At 38.5% G+C, this 19,822-nt stretch overlaps 1 protein-coding gene across 10 annotated transcripts in view; it reads left to right on the forward strand.

The window, feature by feature from the left end:
- The window catches only part of LOC122787535 (aldehyde dehydrogenase family 3 member A2-like), a 644,066-nt gene that overhangs the window by 222,327 nt on the left and 401,917 nt on the right, over positions 1–19,822 (forward strand). For all 10 annotated transcript variants that reach the window (XM_044054295.1, XM_044054297.1, XM_044054301.1 and 7 more), the window contains one exon: positions 1,090–1,207. In XM_044054295.1, coding sequence (XP_043910230.1) covers positions 1,090–1,207 — 118 coding nt within the window. The remainder of the gene's footprint in view (positions 1–1,089; positions 1,208–19,822) is intronic.

Raw genomic sequence — 19,822 nt, forward strand, 5'->3', positions numbered from 1 at the left:
TGTTGACTGGGATATGCTCACAGGAGTCAAGTGTCCCTTTTCAGAGGTGACTCAAGGGCACTGTCAGCAGCTTACATGACTTGCTGGGAGTTGCACAGTATGCAAATAAATGTGAAAGCAATCCCTGTGCCCTGGACTATAGGAAGCCGATTATTAGCAGCTCAGAGGGTTCTGGTCTCCATATGCACTTTCCTTTACTAAATTAATTCTGTGTCCTGTTGTTGTTTCATTTGATTTATTTTTTCTACCAATACCATAATCACTCATTTGTGACATCTGGGTTACAAAGTTTTCAACTTCATAGGCCAGAAGTGGTTACACTGTAGCATGCAGTAAAGTCTCAGGATATGAGAGGGGATGGTAAATACATCTTTATTCCAAGATGATTCACGGGCAGCTGTCTGTAAAGGAACATAAACATGCTCTTGCTAGCATGCACTGCACATATCTTTTAAGGAGACTGTGCCCACTTACCTGGCAAATAAATCATCGATCAGTCTACATGGCTATAGTAACAACCATTACTTTGATTTGGCTTTCCTTAAAGCATATTAAAAGTGGGCTGTTTGTTTACTGCATCCACATCAGTCCTTCTCTGTCAAAGAGTTCTGGCTTAATGAACTGAAAAGAACATGCACCAGTATGGAATATAAAAATGGAACCACATGCATCCCTACGTCAGTGCACACCAGTGTGATCATGAATGGAACTGTGTGTGGAAAAAGAATAGCCTATGCTTTTGTAATTTAAAGTCACAGGAGGTACAAGGTAAGGTTATATTACCACACGTATTAGAATTTACAGTTACAGAGATGACTACTCAAGGACACATGGCTATATTAAGCATACTCAAGTACAAATGTACTTTCTTTTGCTGTCAGACATTGTGTCTTGTTTGTTATCATTAAAAAATTTGGAAGCTGTAGGAACGTCCAGTATTTGAACTTGAGAACAGCTATTCGCTTAAGACTGAAAGGGTAGTTAAATTGTTACTGATGATGATCTGTGAAGTTAAATTTTACCTAGTCAGTGTCCCAATCTCAGATCTACATTATGTGGTATTTAAGAACTTGTAACTTTGCTTTTCAGACGTATAGCTTGGGGGAAGTTTACAAACTGTGGACAGACCTGCATTGCTCCTGATTACATCCTCTGTGACAAATCAATTCATGAGAAGGTGATAGAAAGGCTCAAAGAAACTATTAAGGTATGTACAATTTATACATAAATAGTAGTAACATGTAGTAACACATATTCTCAGCAACAGTATCATTCCTTTAAATGTCTGACTTTGGGATCATTGCTCTAGGAATTACAGTATGGGTGGCAAATAACTGTTTGGTAAGTCCCGTGGCCTGACCGTTTTAGTAGCCAGATGGCCAAGTAACTCAGAACCATTGCTAGGTTATCTGGTATGCCACTATTGCACTACTGCACAATTGGCATCTTCTGAGCACACCCAGTGAGACCTTGAGCTCGGGGCAGTCATTGTCTATGCCCTGCCCTAACTATGCCTCTGAGTTGACTGTGCAGTTACATGCAATGGCTACTAATAATGCAATAGTGCACCTTTAGTATGGTTCTTTTTTCCTTTTTTTTTTTTGCTGAATGAAGTTGGTGGTCACTGTAGTGTGCTTCTGTAGTTTGTTCATCACTTTAGGGCCTGCCAGCCTTGTCAGGGAGCGCTACCTGACTTTTATCTATATAAAATCTTTAGATATTACCAGAAGAGATCCATCTTCTGTTGCTAGCAGGACTTCCATGTCTGGCATTAAGACAAATTGGAAGATCCGATATTCCTCGGGTTGCCTTGAAACCCCCCCCCCAGCCTTTTATCTCACATCTTTCCTTTCACCCTGTTTTACCATGCAGTGTGTTTGGACACCAAAAATAAATTTTAATAAGAAATGTCTTTACTAAATTATCACTTATGATATTCGGCAGGCATACATTTATATAAATGAAAACAAACCATATTGATATACAGTAGAGTTGATTATCCAAACTAATTAGGACCTACAGTAGTTCGGATAATCAAATTGTTCGGATAATGAAACATATAATTGAACCGGATAAAAAACTTCTAAAATCTTGGTTTTTTGTTTTTTTTTTTTGCATGCAGGAATACAGTTTTTAAACATTCAGCAATTCCAATGGCCAATAAAGAATATTTTTCATACATGAGGTGGCCACAAACTCAAAAAACATGCTCAAGCAAATACATATAATGTTTACATATTCAGACTTTATGATTTTTCCTACCCGAAAACTTTGGAAGGCTGGTTTTGCTAATTGAACTTTCTGATAATCGAGGTTCGAATAATCAACTCTGTACTGTATTTTCAGTTGCAAACATTATATATCACTTATAATCTATCTGGTCATTGTCAGTCAAACATTACAAAGCTCATTCAGTTCCTGCCTTCCCTTAAACCTCATTCCTCATCCAAAACATTATTCTTCATGTATTGTTCGCACAATCCCCATTTATTCTATGTAATTAGCTCCTACCCTTTTTCTAAAGATCCAAATTCCAGTTGTTTTATCTCTGTTACTATATTCACTACTTCTAGTACAATTGGTTTAGACTTTGATTTCAGTTCTTTTTAGTAATTGTTTTTTGGCAGCCACCAGAGTTAAACTCAGCAAGACCTTACTATGTCTAGGCAATTCCGATTCTGTATCATAGCTCATTTCCTTAGTTATACTAATTTTCTCACCCAGTATTTCTTTTAGACCAGTGTGCAGGGATTGTTTGAAGCATACCAACTCATTACATTCCCTTAACATAAGTTCCCAATTACCTCTTTCTTTCCCATCACACCTCTAACACTTGCTGTCTACCTGAGGAAAAATTCTTTGGATTCTACTTGGGGTATAAAAATATTTATGCAAACATTTCCAAGCAAAGATCCTAATTCTTCCAGACTTTTTTGCATGCTTGGGAGCCATACACACATACATCCCCCATTGTTTCTTTGTGAATTGCTTATCCATTCTCTTTTCCCAGTACTTTCTAACTTCCTCTGATTGATTACTATGATTATCATGCAATATTTTATATGCCGTACTAATTATCCCTTATTTAACAGCAGCTTCTATTCTAGATTCTACTACCAGTGCTGCTCTTTTGCTTAGAAACTCCCTATTTCTTTCTGTTTCCCTATACTCTGATATCAATCCTTGATAGGGGAGGCAATCTGTAGCCTGCAGTCCAAATTAATTATTGGCGTCTTCCCATTCAGTTACCTTTCCCTCTCTAATTGTTTGCTCCCAGTACCTTGGTTCCTTTGCCAGTTTTCTCCATTAAATTCCTGCCCCCTCTTGCCTTTTCTCTTTATCCCTAATTGCAGTCATCCCTATCAGCAGAATCTCCTTTGTCCATCCCTGTGTTGGCTTACTTCTTAGTATACTTTCTGCCTACTTTATTAATATAATATTCTGTATGGTTATTGTTATTCTCCTTAAAGATCTGCATCAAAAATCCTAGTCTCTCTTTAATTCTTTAGTTCCCCTTGTTTCATCATCATCCCTTTCTACTTTGAATTATAGATTTCTGTTTGTACTATGTATAGGAGCCATAACAGTTTAACTCTGAAATACCCCTTCAAATCAGGTAATCTCAAACCACCTTGTTCTATTGGAAAGATCAGCTTATCTCACTTGACTCTTCCCCTCTTCCCCTCCCAGATAAAATCCTTTCAATTCTTTATTAATTGCTCTCCACAATGTCTCCTCTGGTTGATAAAAATATGCCTGACCTGTGTATAAAACTAAAGGGACTAAAAACATTTTCACTATTTGTATCATGCTATCCATATCCATAAAGCTTCAATTTTCTCGTTTTTTTCTTTATTATCTTTTGTTTAGTTTCTTCCCATGTGTCCTTAGATGCCATAACAAAATTCTTTTTAATCATACTCTCAAGTAGTTCATTTTATCGTGTCACCATAGGTATGTGTATTACTGAACCAGTTTGTGTGTGGGTACATAGTTTGAAGCTATTGCCTTTGTCTTATCTTCATTAATTTTGTATTCCGAAAAGACTCAAAACTGTCTTAGACTGTACCACCACACTGCAGTGCTTTCTGGTTTTATCAGGTATAAAATAATATTATCTGCAAATAAAGCCAACTTTTCTTGACTATCCTACAAATTATGTCGAATTTCTGTATCCCTTACTTTCTTTGCCAGTGATTCTAAATGTAATGCAAATAACAAAGGGGAAGGAGGACACCCTTGCCGGAATCCTTTGTTCAAACAGAACTTATCAGAGTGGAACCCCCGCACACGTTTATTTTTTCCTCTGATCCCTCATACATCCTCCTAATCGACATTATAATTTTATCAGGAAATGCAAATGCTTCCATTGCTGTACTCATAAAATATCAGCTGACTCTGTCAAATGCTTTCTCTTCATCAAGACCCATCATCAGCAGTGGTATTTTCTTCCATTCTGTTTCCCTCTGGATCATCACTATTGTATTAATGTTGTCAAATGTTTTCCTGCCCTCCACAAAAACCACGTGGATCCATATCTATCAATTTTGGTATCACCTTAGCCATTCTTGTAGCCATTACAGACATCAACTCTTCATAATCATGGTTTAGAATCGAAATGGGTGTATATAAAGCTGAACTGGATGAGTCTTTACCACCTTTAGGTATTACAGCCACCACTTCTTTCTTCCAGGATGTCAGTGCATCTTCTCCTTTAAAATGCTGTTAAACAAAATCTTCCAGATCTTTATCAATTTCTTTCCTCCTAGCTTCCAAGCTTGCACAGGAATATGATCCATTCCTTGGGACTTTCCTGTAGATTGGTTGTACATCACCATTTTTATCTTATCTGCCCCTATCTCCAAAAATAAGTTTGTTTTATTTTTGGCATTTTTTTCACCGGGAAAGTTGTTTTAGGGTGCACATAGGTATAACAGATTTCTTTCTTATTTCTTCTTATATTAATTTCATGAGAGATTTTATTTATTTATTATTTATTACAGTTGGATAACTGTGTGAGTCAAAAGGTTGCAAGGCCCTTTTCAGTCTAGATTAGAACTTTTCTTTTCAGAAATTGTGTTTTTTACTCTCTGTGTCACTGGACATAAGCTTATCTCTCTTGAAGTGCCGAAGTCTGTTTTTAGCAGGTGTGGTGTGCATACAAGTTGCTTAATTTGTTTGGATGAAGTCCATGATACTGAATAGAATGGCCTCAGGCTATTGCCATTCTTTCTTCATTGTTTGAGTTTCAGCAGTTTTTCCCTCCTGCAGAACTTGAGTGTTGCAGTGTATTAGTGTTGCACTTTATTTTAGAAGTAATTTCAGGTCAGTCTATTCTTTTTTTTCTCATGTGTAAGGCAATTATTTGTAGGCTTCCCTTTTTCATTACCATGTAATTAGAAAGACGTGTCTGTAGCGTTTCTCCCCGGGCCTCTGCTGAAAATTGGCTTCATTCCAAGTCGGACTTTCCCAGTAATCAAATGTTAAATAAATAAATAGTCTCCGTTTTGATACAGTTTCCACTGAGATAGTGTTGTTTGTAAGGGCTTGCAGTTTGTTTACAGCTGTGTAGTTTCCACGTAGATAAAAGTGTTTTTTGTAAAGGTCTATTTGTTTGTAGCCATGCAGTCCATCATTCCTGTTTAATCAGCAAAAAGCAGAGTTCCATGACAGTTTCATTACCAGTTTCACTTCATCAGCATTTTCTGCAGTAGTTTTGTTGCCGTGTGCTCATTGTTTGATTGCTTAGCCCCAGTTTAATTGCAATTCTTAAACCATAGACAAGAAAGACCCGGAAGTGCCAAAGGAGTGAAAAAATGTGAAAATGTAAATGTTGTGCACAAATCTCCCCAAAAGAACAGATGTTCCAACTGTCTCAAATGCTTTGGGGAAGCTCATTTTTCAGATTAGTGCAACATGCTTGAAACTGTGTGTTCTAAAAAATGGAGTTGATTGCAACTAGAAAAGATGAAGTGGCTACTCCTGCCCCTCAGCCAGCCAGAGAATTTCCATCTCCTACTTTTTCCCTGATTTAGAGTTCCAAAAATACTAGCACCAGTGGACTCGAGCAATCCTGCACCCCCACAACAAGATGGCTACACCAAAGGCTTCCTTTTCCCTTGGACTCTCTATTTTTAAAGAGGCTTTGCCCATCAGACCTCTCTCCAGCAGAATAGTGTGTTTTGCTTCATAATCAGAACTCAGATCTTCTTAACCCCAATTGGTAAAGGACCTCCGGTCCATACATTCTGTTTTGGTTAAGTTGGATTATTCTAAGATGTGTCAAGCTTTTATTTCAGAGCAGAACATTTCAGGTCTCTTCTCTCAATAACATTAAGGTGAGTCATGCTCTTTCTCTCCCAGAATTTTCTCTCTGTTCCTTTACATTCCCTTCCAAGTTTTGTCCAGATCTCAGTCCCTATCTGTCCCTCATTAACGGAGTTGATATTAGTGGATCTGTCAAGGTTGACAATGGAACTGATTTTGGGACCTCTGCCTTTGATTTCGACTGCCTTGATGCTGACAGTGCTGTTGGCATTTGAACTATGATCTCTGTGATGTCAGGTGTCCCCTTGATATCAGCTTCAAGGACCAAGTCTTTTGGGTCAAGGTTGATCCCATATCTTTTAGACTGGCAAATCCATCCCTGCGCTTGACTTTAAGGCAGTGGCGAGTCCCTTGGCATTGACAGTGATGTCATTTGGAGGTCCAGTAGACAAATTGAAGCCTGTTCTGCCTTTGACCCTTCAATACCAGACCCATAGCTTGACAAGACTTGCATTCATTGTCATCTATGATGATGCAGACTTCTTTGCATGGACCCACTTTTCAGGATCACATATGCCTGCATTGACAGCCATCCACCTCGGCCTGCAAAGGTACCAGCAGCTGGGGGCCCAGTCCAGTTTTTGTTTATCAGGCCAATGGATTCTTCCTCTGCTTAGGACTCTGAAATTTGAATGCAGGAAGAAACACTTAGGAACTTCCTGAATCTCCCATCCTAGACAAGAAGAGGAGGCAACTCCAAAATCCCCCAGATGACCCCAGTGTTTGAGGAAATCTAGAAATGATTTAGGCTACATTAGGATGGGTCATGGACACTTCTTATCATTCTGAGCTGATATTGGAGGAGGCTTTCCATTTGCTATAGTCTTCTGTTTTGGTGGTCCCCCCATCCAGCAACATGGTTTGTTTGGTGGTAAGTTCAGCATGGAAGAATCCGTTTGTGGTTGCATCTATACTAAAGTGGCCATACATTATCCTCTGGCCTCTAAAGACTAGAATGCACTTTATAAAGCACATCCCTTTCTTTAATAACATAATAAAATATAATAAAAGCAGTAACAATTGTGCACAGTAATTTATTTTAACACCCCTTCACACACACACACACACACACACACACACACACACACACACACACACACATACACACATACATGCATACAGATCTGATGGTCAGTTACAGACACTTTTATAATTGTGTGTGTACATTTCAGATATTTGATTGTGGCCAGCTGAAAGAGTTCATAAATATCACACAGGAATTTATCTTCTCTCACTGCTGTCAGAATACAGTGTGCAGCCTACTGCACTCTCCCTATGTCTCATCCTCTTGGCTCATGAATCAAGAAGAAAGCTAACAAATAATGGTGGGCAAAGGACTAAAATGGGGATAGCTACTGCATTCATATACTTTTTCACTTGAACAATAGGCTTTTTTTGAAGGCTATTAAGTCAGAAATTCAAGTGTCAGTCTTAACTATTTAGTTACCACAGTCCTCACTGATTGGCTAGAAACTTGTGAATGTTTAAGAGAAGAGACCAAATTAGGCAAAGAAACATAGTTAAATAATTATTAATTATTCCCATGTCAAACTCCACACTTCATAAACAACAGGAGTACTGCTAAAAGCAGCAGCAGTTGCCAGAGAAATGTATATTGAATGGAATGCAACGTTGTACAAAAATAAACTACTTTTTATTCACAGAAAAACATTTAATCAAGATAACAGCAAACATTACTGTTTTCTGTGTGTACTGTTTTCTGTCACTATGAAAATGAAATGAAGTATACAAATTAATGCAAAAGTGCATCTCACTGCCTTATTCAGAGTGAGAAAATGATTAATCACATGATGAGTGTCAAATATGGAATTTCAGAATGCATATGATGGATACATTGCAGCCGACGGGTAAACTAAAAGTTTTATGATGGGCCAGTACGGACTTTGGTTGAAATCACCATACTGCATGACTCAGTCTGTGTAGCCATCATGACAACTAAGAAGAAGGAAAGGAAAGTACCACTAATTTTTCAAAATCCTTTAAAAATATAGTAAAATGTCTCCCAGTTGTGTAATATGAAACTGCATTAATTTAAGCTTTGCAGAGAATGGGTTACATGGGTATATAAAATAGATGTTGTACTCCCTCATAGAGAGCTGCACACTTACAAAACTATAGACTTATCTAGTGGCAGATAAAGTACACATTGGGCACTGGGTGGTTTTCAAACCATGCCCCCCCCCCAAAAAAAAAAAACTCTTTTTGGAACATGCATAAATGCTTATATTCTTTTGGCACTTTTGAAATTCACCTTCCTGGTTTTAGATAAATTGTAACTATTGTCATTATATCTGTACCCACTAATTACAGACTCTTGACTGTATATATCTTAAAAGCTCAATTGTGTTAAAAATGTAGCCTAAGTTGCATTACACAAAAGTGCCTTAATCCTACAAAGCAAACCTTGACTGTGTAAACTAATCATGACAACCACTGTCACACACAGACAGCTCCCTTGCCTGGCAGTTATAGCCTACTGTTGACTATGTACACCTCAGATGTCTGACAGTGTAAAAATAAGACCCATTTAAAAGAAAAACATTACTGTTTACTGTTGCTTTAAGTAGTTAATTGCATTGTTTTACATTGTATCTGTTAGTTTTAGGGCTGTTGTAGGTAGTTTGTGTGGTCTTGTTACACTTGGGCTCCAAACCAGCTATTCTATATTAAGAAGGTGGTTTTCTGCACCTTTAAAGCACAATTGCACTACTCTAACCTGTCTGAGTTGGGGATTGCTGATGGAAGGCTTATTGTGTGTTTCCCTGATCAGTAATCAGCTTAAAACGTGTTTCTTTTTGCTCTATTCAAGCCTCACATTTGCTCAATGTTGCTCTTCATGCAGCGGAAGTTAGCAGTACCCTGTATAGACACAAAAGCCTAGAAGCTCAATTTTTCCTTAAACAGCTGTCACTGAAACCCGTCCAAGCTTTTCTGCTGCTTTAGGAGCAACTCAACTGTGCACTAAGCAGTGTTGCCTTATTGAGCAACCTTAGCCTACACAATGTATAGGTTCCTCTTGTAGTCTCAGCACTACCAGCACAGTCCTATCAAATTAACCCATTCTCTTCTCTAAGAAAACATAAAGTAAGAGCCTGCTAGCATGGATGGGCAGTTTCCAATCCTCTCTTTGGCCAGCCTGGTAGACATGGGCATCCTGAGGCAATGTAGCAATTGTCTCATGTATACTGACAACCACTTACTCCTGAAACAAACAAATATTTTACGTGAGAGCTATAGTTAGCACTATGAAATTGGAAGCATAACTTTCACATAAGGACAAATCAAAATCCAAACAGGTTGTCAGGAGACACACACTTCCCACACTAAATAAAGACATGGCACATGAACCCACATATGCAGAGGTACTCACTAGTAACTTGCCAAAAGATCAGAGGCTTCTCAAATGGAAACCACTCATTCACATAACAATGCAAAACACAACCACAGCACATAATAACATACACATCAGTGTCTCAACAAATAAGTCCATAAGGTGTAACACCACAAAACCTAATCTGTTGATCATAACTGACTCAGTTGTGAGACACACGGATGTTCCCCTCACCAGGCTGGATAAGGAGTGGGTTACCATTGCTACCTGTCAGTTGCCAAGATCCATCAAGTCACTCAACCACCAGTACCGGTATGACTCCATCATAGTCCATGTGGGGATTAATGACTTGAGACGTACATCACTGGAGTATATAAAGAGAGACATGACTGAGCTCTCAAATTATGTGTCACAGGTAGGTATAAGCTTAGCCTTAAGTAGCATTTTACCTTCTTCAAGGATGGTGCCACAATACAAACAAAAATGATTGACTTCAACAGTTGGCTTAGCTTCTGGGGTCAGTTCAAGGCGATCCAATATCTGTCAGCCTGAGAAGACATGTTTGAAAGGCCATGCTCCTTTGCCAGAGATGGTCTGCACCTGCCTCCTCTAAGCTTTTGGATACCTGAAAAGGCATTAGCCAACCCTATTGTGCCTTTTTTCAGGCAGTATCAAAATAATCAACCTCACAACATAACAAAATCTTCTCTAGATAAACTCAAGATACTGCTGCTTAATGTTAGGAGTCTAAACAAGAAACTGCACTCCCTGGAAGCACTCCTCTTGTCTGTGCAGTCACCAAGACATGGTTCAAAAGTGTGGAAAGCACCCCAGCCATGCAGGACTATAATGCCTTCCATACTTTCAGACCACAAACTGAGTGTGAAAGAACCAAAGGAGGAGGTGTATCCATCTTCTTTAAGGATAAGTACACCTCGAGACTAGTCAAACAGTATGACTCTCTTGAGTTACTCTTTGTCCATTTAACTATAGGCAAATCCTCTACCACATAGCTAGTTATAGGTCCCCCACCATGAAAAAGGAAAATCATACCGCATACCTGGATTTACTAGAGTCGCTTGCAATACAACCCAACACCTTACTCATGAGTGATTTTAATTATTCTATCATCGACTGGGAAACATCCATGACCTCAAACATCCTGGACCAGAGATTCTTGGACTTTGTCAATGAAAATGCTGTGGGATAGCTAGTCAGCACCCACAAATATCCTGGAAATATTACTCATTAACATGGGAGAGCATTGCACCCACCCCCTTGTGATTCCTGATAAGATCAGTCCATAAATCACTCTCAATCAATGTATTTATAAGATTAGATACCCCATCAAGCTCATAAATGCATAATAATTTTTCAAAGACAAGTTATCTCTACTAAGTGATGGTATAAGAAGTTTAAGATGGTATAAGAACACAGATAACATGGACTCCCATGCAGAGGTGTACCACAATACCCTGTATAACTACTTTAAGCAGTTGTATAAAATCGGCAGTACCTGACCAGATTTAAACCAGGTCTTGCCAAAAAAACAAGCCACTCCGGTGCATCCCTAGTATAAACAGGCTACACAACAAGAGAAAGAAACTAATGTCCAAGAACAAGAGGGATCTGGGTCAGCAGAGTAAGAAATCCCTCTCTAGCGTATGTAAACAAATTAGAGATCATGTCAAGTCCTCCAAAGCTAATTACAAAGCAAAAATGTCCTCCCTAGCTAAGGATCATCACTAGGCATTCTTTAACTACATCCAGACTCTAAAAGGGAATACCCAGCTATGCACTGAACTGGTTGTGGATGACACCACCCATACTCAACTGGAGTTAGTAGCCAACCTGCTAGCTGACAGATTTGGAGCAAACTTTGCCCCCCTGTCCCCTGCAGTCACCCCCTCCCAAAGTGTACCTGCCAGCATTAGTCAGCATATTATCTCCAGAGAACAGGTAATCTCTGTGCTCTCCAAGGCCAAAAACATGGAATCAATGGGACCAGACAACATCCCAGGTTGCCTTTCAAACAACTTAAAACAAGACCTAGCAAACCCCCTTGGATCCCTGTTTAACCACAGCCTGCAAACTGGCTATGTTCAGGCGGAATGGAGTACAGCAACAGTAATCCCTGTGCACAAAGGGAGACCATCAACCAACCCTGGGAAATATAGGCCTATAATCTTGACTAGTTTCATCTGCAAGTCCATGGAAAGAAACATTATGGACCTTATTAACAAAGACATAAGTAATCACCAAACTCTGGACCCAACCCAGTTAAAGGTAGATAATGCCTGTTAAACATGGTTGATTTCTTCGAGAAAATCACCAAGGCCTCGGATGAGGGAAAGACAGTGCATACTGCCATCCTTGACCTAGTCAAGGCATTTAACACAATTTTCCATTCAGATATTATAGAGAAACTCTCCCAGTTGGGTTAACCCCTACATTAGTAGCCAAAAACACAGTAGTCACAAACAAACAATTTTAATGAAGCTTTCGGGTCTACACCCTTCATCATAATTTTATATAGATTAAATATAGTTACATATAGATAAATCATTCATATCAAATAAGAACGTTTTTTAAAAAAAGTTTTTTAAAAAAAGTTTTTAAAAAAAAGTTCTTATTTGATATGAATGATTTATCTATATGTAACTATATTTAATCTATATAAAATTGTTTTTTATTAATATAAGTAAAACTTCTTTAAGAGTTTTGGGTGTGATGCATTTTAAATTATTTGCATAATTAATTTTGGTTTGTATCTGGTTGGCTGGCTTGATCATGTGTTTTTCAGTGCTTCCTCTATTTAAATGCAACTTATGTAAGGTGATTTTATGTGCTGATGAAGGGTGTAGACCCGAAAGCTTCATTAAAATTGTTTGTTTGTGACTACCGTGTTTTTGGCTACTTTTGGATTAACTCCTACATTACCAGATGGGTAGCCAACTGGCTCACGGACAAGACACATACTGTCAAAGGGGGTGGCTTCACCTCTTGCAAAACACCAGTCACCAGTGGCGTACCACAGGGTTCTGTGCTGGGCCCCTTACTATTCAGAATGTATTTCTCAGAAGTCCAGGCAAACTTGGACGACCTATGGCTGACCAAGTTCACTGGCGATTGCAAATTGGGAGCAATCATATAGTGCCCCAATTATGTTAATGTACTGCAGACAGGGTTAACTCAGGCAAATGATTGCTGCCAAAGCCATGGATTAAAGCTAAATGCAAAAAAATGCATTATTATTCCCATTGGAAAAGCTGACATCCCTGCTAATTACATTATAGACAGCCCCCCCTTAAGTATAGACCCAGTGGTATGTGATCTGGGTACTCAGGTTGATAGCAGTGTGAACTTTGACCACCACATATCCACAGTCATAAGGAAATCCTTCTATGTGGCACATCTTATAAGTAAAGGCATTGCATCTAGATCTAAGCATGTTATAATTCCATTGTACTCAGCCCTCATGAGACCAATAATTGAGTATAGTGCTCCCTTTTGCATGTACCTCACCAGACACCTTCAACAATTGGAGAGACTACAGAGGTTTCTCACTAAGAAATTAAAGGGTACACAAAACAACTCTTACACAGAAAGACTGAAATCCCTGTTACTGTATTCTGTCTCCTACAGGTTAGAGGGGTGACCTATGCCTGGCTTACAGGGCATTCTCTGACCTGACCCTGATGGAAATTCTGCACATTTGTAAATCAAACTGCATGAGGGTTACTCATCCCAGGGATCTTAACCTAGCCTCTGACATGAACAGGTCATGCTGGAGAGCTATATTAATCTCCCAGAGACTGCTACTTCTCTCGACCAAGCTTCCAATTCATGTCAAACAGAGCCACTCCTTGACCCTCTTCAAACGCAACCTAGATCAATGGATGGGTGACTACAGATTCACTCATGTGGTGGCTCCCATCTCCCTCCTGAACAGAGGAAGTCGGTATTAACTGCCATAGACCCTTACTTCTGTGAACTTCACACACCTAACCACCGACAGTTGGGGCAACTCGGGATAAATATGGCTAGGCATGCAAGGACTCTAAGGCCATTAACCTAGTAACCTTCTATGAACTTATGAAATGCAAACTAGTCCTGCAAAGATAAGACTGTTTAAACTAAGCAAACCATAGAATAAGTTACGTTCATCCATAGAGAGTTCCACCCCGACCCTGCATTCATAGCTACTTTGCTCTGCACGCCTCAGCTGGTTTTGATAAAAGATGATACTTCTCATCTTCTTAGTACATGAATCGGGGATAAAGCAGCGAAAACATAATGAGGATGAAAGGTCTAGAAACAGAGACAGAAGGTTGGTAAGGCAACATTTTTTTATTTTGCAGTAATGTGTGTTTTCTTTAAGGTGATGAAGGCTGAAACTCCAATTTATGCCTTTATTTAGTTACTACAGTCTTCAGTGATTTTCCAGAAACCACAGATTTTATGAGGAACCGTCCAAATATATGTGCAAAATGAGAAACAGCTGAAAGCTTTATTTCACCTAAGTCAAATACAGTATTCCAACTTATATCAGACAAATACACATCAGTCCTGCAAACTCAGTTGGTTAACTGAGCAAATAACTAGAGGGTAAACTACTTCCATCCACAATGAGCCCCCAACCCCATGCAGACAGCCACTTTGCCAGGTAAACCTCTACCTCATCTTTCTGTGATGAAAAATTAGTATCTCTCAACCTCTTTGTGCAAGAAACAAGAATAAACTGAAAAATAATGAGGGCAAAGCTGAAAACCCAGGGATATACTTGTGAAAAGTTAAATGCCTGCCATCATTTAGTGATTGCAGTCCTCAATGATTTACAAGAAAGCCACAGATTTTGAGTCATAACAAAAGCATTAGTTAGTCTCAGGGCCAAGGGTAACTAGTGCTGTGATTTGTGGGAAACGCCCTCGCTTAATTGTGCTTCCAAAATTGTTATATAGTATAACTCTAGCCACGTTGTGCAATTCCCCTGTAATTATACATGGACCTATAGTTCCCATGCATCCCTGTGTAACTTTTAGCGGTATACTGTGGACATGATTATTTGATGAATGGGCTGCAAACCAGTTATGTTTTACATGCTGTAACTTACCTTTTACCTTTAATCCGCCTGTTAATTGTTGTCACTCAAGCGTTTGTGTCATTCGCAATAACTACAAATACAGACATTGCCCTTGAAACATGCAGTACATTCTCAAGTATTAGCTCGCTCCTCTGACATACATTCATGTAACCAGTTATGCTGTATATCTGATTACTCAAAGTTCACTGAGTGTACTGCACTGCAGAGTTACTGTATTCTGTGAATTATACAAGCTAATACCATATACATAGTGGCTGTTGTACTAAGTTTTTAGTTGCACAGTTTGTATGCTTTATAGAACTTATTTACAATTTTACTGCTGTTGTCATTGCATATTATTGCTGAGTCCACAACTGTTTGTATTATTGCTTTAAATAATGATTTTGTGTTTAATGCATTCTGCTGCTTTTCCCACAACTTGTCTCTCTCTCTACTGTTATAACATTTTGCTGCTATCCTATTGTATTCTGCTGTCATTTTTACATCTTATCTCCTACCGTGTATACTAATCTGCACACGCTACCTACTTTTTCTCCTCTATCCTATGGACCACATACCCTTTGAACCCTCTTTCAATACCATATATTGATTACATTTATTAAATCTCGTTTCCACCCTCAGGCACTCCATATTACTCTCCACCACATTCAAACACCTACTTTTTTTCTCTCTTCCTATCCCCTCCAGTTCCACAGAACATACTTTACGGGTAGCTTCCTCCTTCTAACCCTTTTTTCCAGGATACTTGTCCTCAGCAGTACAAGATACTGAGTGAAACTCCCATCAAAAGTACTGCTGAAGCTCCATGTATACCCTTAAAACTGGGTCTGCACTTCTTCTCTAACTTTGCTAGTAAGCTAAAGTACGTGTAACCCATTTATATTCCTGCTTACACCTGCTTGTGTAAAGTTGCCTGCATATCACAGCACCTATCTCCTATTCTACTCTCTTTTCATTACCCTGCTGTCCCCATTTTAGTTTTATCTGCCATACCTACTGCCTATCCCTTCTGTAGATGCTCACTTGTCCTTGTTGTCAACTGTCGCTGACACCACCTACATCTTCCTTTTATTTTCTCGCCACTAAGAGCAACTCTACTGTAACCTTTTCCCACCAACTAAATTACATTGTACTCACTCCCACCAACTAAATTACACTGTACCCACTCCCAATGGAACCTGCTACAGGACACTACTTCCTTGCTTTTAATAGTCTCTACTTACAGTTCTGATTGTTTCTGTTGCTGAGCCATACTTTCAGGTGTAGCCCTGCTCCATTCGCCCACACTGTGCTCGGGCTCACTCCGCTCCCCTACTCTACCCCCATTCCCTCAGATTTATGCCTTCCTTGACCACTCCTCTTAGCTCTATTACCCACTTAATTCAAACACAACCACACCTAGTCATTACCTCAAACCCACCAGTCCATACTTTAGTACTTAGCCTGTCCCCCTGTATACTTTAACAGTATAAGTGTACCTCAACCAAATATCTGTACATAACAGATGCTACAAAATGTCCACCACTATTCCATTAAATATCATTATCTTTTATCTTAGCATTGCTGTACTCATACTGTCCCAAGCCACCTCCTTCCAAAGCATGACATTTTCACTTTCTTCTAAATCTCCTACACAGTCTACAGCATCACAACCCAATACCATTAGCTTATCAGATATCTCATCATCTCTATTCACTTGTAGGAATAAATACATGAGTAAAGTCAAATTCCTTCCCAACAATAATAAACTCAAAATAATCCTCTCTAATCTCCCTCCAGAACTTACTACTTTAAACATCTTAGGAATCATCTGCTAATACTATCTCAAAGCAATGACATACATCCAAATGCTGGCCCTTCCCTCTCTACAAACACCACTATTACTCCCTCCCCCTCCTCTAGCCCACCTACCAGCACTAAAAACCTTTTTATAATAACAGTCAGTATACGTAGTATTTGCAACAAAATCACTGAATTTCATGCCGGGCTCTCTCAATATCTCTCTCTCCCACACACCTCTTTGCACCCACACACCTGTCTCCCTCTATTAACTTCACACTTACTTCTAACAATGGCACCCTTATCTCTCCAGACCAAACAACCAAACTCTTGGGTATTACTATTGATAACCTACTAAAATTTGACTTTCATATTAACTCTGTCATAAAAACAACCAACAGAAAACTAGGTTCTCTCTACAGAATCAAATCTTTCTTAACTCCTGAAGCTAGAACTACCATAGCTAGAACCCACTTAATCTCTACCCTATTATATGCTTCCCCCATATACACTAATCTTTCAAAATATAACCTCAATAATCTTACATCAGCATACAATTACATTGCCAGATTTGCCACTGCCTCTCCATATAAAACTCATCATTGCCTGAATCTCCTAAAACTAGGGTGGCTAGAATTACCACACCTAATTCAATACTATCAGCTTACTATTGCCCACAAAGCCCTTCATCACCCTGAGAATACACCAATGCTCTCCACCCTTATAAAACCCTATAACAACCTGAAAAACCTACGCTCTTCTAATAAAATACTGATTCAAACTTCTCTATCAAAGAACACCGCGGGTGACTCCACATTTTCCAACTCAGTTGGTAAAATCTGGAATCAACTTCCTCTAGACCTCACAGCCTTGACTTCAATTCCACTATTTAAAACTAAACTGAAACACTTCCTAACCAACCACTGGCTATGCTCTTGCAATAACCCTAGCTGACCTTTTTACTTACTCCCTTCTCCTGCCCCCTCTCCTCTTTCTCCCAACTCTATTATTTCACACTTTCCATTTCTGTAGGGTAACTGTCTCTCCCTACTAAAAATAGAATTTACTCAAATTTCTATTGTTAATCTCTTAAATAATGTTATTAATTCTGTTACATATTATGTTTACCTGAACTTACTTCACTGCTATGTCTCTGTCTGGTCACCTTTTACAGATAATCCTTAATTGTACTTAAACGCCTTGCTTATTATTGTACATTCTTGTATTTTATACCTGTCATGTAGTAGATAGCGGAGCTTTTCTCCTCGGGCCTCCACTGAAAATGGACATGTATCCAGTTGGACTAGCCCGGTTAACAAATGTAAAATAAATAAATAAATAAAATAAAAATATACCCCTGATATCATAGCAGTTACAGAAACTTGGCTGAAGCTACAAATATCAGATACTGAAATAATTCCACCTGGTTACAATATCCTTAGACAAGATAGACTACAAAGGAAAGGGGGGTGTAGCTTTAATATACCGCAATTCCTTAACCATTATATCCCACCCTAAACCTGTCACAACTTTGGAAATATGGAATTGTTATTAACATCACTGCACATAAATAACACTAAACAACTATGCATAGCAGTAATACATATATATATATATATATATATATATATATATATATATATATATATATATATATATACCCTTCTACTCCCTTCCCTCCTTTACAGCTCCCCCATTTTACCAACCTCTCAGTAACAAATTACAATCATGCTATTATAAAATTGCAAAATATGTCACCAGCCTACCAAACTGCACACATCATTGCCAAGCCATCAAAGAATTAAAGTGGCTTGAGTTCCCCCAATATATCCACTACACCCAACTCACTATTGCTCACAAACTAATATATAACCCAGAAAATTGCCCCACAGTTCAAGATATCCTACAAACCTACATCCCTTCTAGGAATTTTCTGTCCAATAGTAAACATCTCCTGTGTGTATCCAAACCCAGTAAAAGAGGTGGACAAAGCCTATACTCCCACTACATAGCAAAATTATAGACTAACCTACCCCCTCCATTACACAACTGAATTCTGTAAAAACCATCAAAACTGCCCTAAAAACCCACTTTCTTGACAACCAAATCTGCCTTTGTTGCCATACCTATAGACCACCATAGAACCAATCCTAATACCCCGTCAAATAGTCAGATTATAATGTTTTTAACTCATATCTACCAAAATAACTATTTTCTTTCACTTCGTGACACAACTACTTTGTATTTTCTTTCACAATCTTATCTCTTACTATGAGTTGTTTACGCTATTAACCTCTCATCTATCAAAGTGTTTAAAGAATAGCTTTTGATGATATTCCTGCATACAATACTGTCATAAAAGACTGAATATGTAATTCCACTAAAACACTATATATGTAATACCAAACACCCCACCTGACTGTAAAAAAATAAATATGTTATATAGTTTACTTATATTACTAAATTGTAATTTTTGTAACTAAATTGTAATTTTCATCACTGTTCTATTATTATCAGTAGTTTGTCATTGTAATAATCTTGTATTGTAACTGGAGCTTTTCTCCCTGGGCATCCACTGAAAACAGGTTCCTGCCTTAGTGGACTTTCCCGGTCAACAAATGCCAATATGTTAATAAAAAATAAAGTCTGGGATATTATTTGAAATCACTGGACAATTTCAACTTTGCTTTGCTATTTACAAAGACTCATCACACAATATTTTACTTATTTTATTTTATTTTATTTTATTTTACCTTACCTGTTTGTTTATCAGGTAAGCCTACTAGACAAATTGTCCCTTTTCAGAGGTGACGTGTGAGAACTGTTTGGTTGAGTGACTTGTTCAGTCACATCATAGTAGGTAAATGAAAGTGGAAGGAATAAAGTCCTTTATCCTGGACACACAAAGTAGCTCATTAACATCTCAGAGCTTTAGTTATATGCCACCTAGTGTCTTTCATACAAATGCAGAATAACCTGTAAAGCCAGATTTTAAAATATGAAAGGACCATAAGCTGTTTGCTTCTTCTGTCAACCCTCCCCACCCTTTTAGTGACTGTAATCTTAAAAGATTTACCATAAAGCCGCAAACTTTGAGTCACAGACCAGAAATATAAGGTAAAGTCATAGACATTATGTGATAGCAGATCGTTTCAACTTTCACACAGCTGGCACAGAATAAACTTTCCAGCATATTTCATGCAAATGTACACTAGTCCACAGAAGCCAGACTTTAAATGTTAAGACAACAAGAGGATAAA

This window comes from Protopterus annectens, chromosome 13.part0, assembly GCF_019279795.1.
Source record: "Protopterus annectens isolate FY-2018-M chromosome 13.part0, PAN1.0, whole genome shotgun sequence".
Classification (NCBI taxonomy): Eukaryota; Metazoa; Chordata; order Ceratodontiformes; family Protopteridae; genus Protopterus; species Protopterus annectens.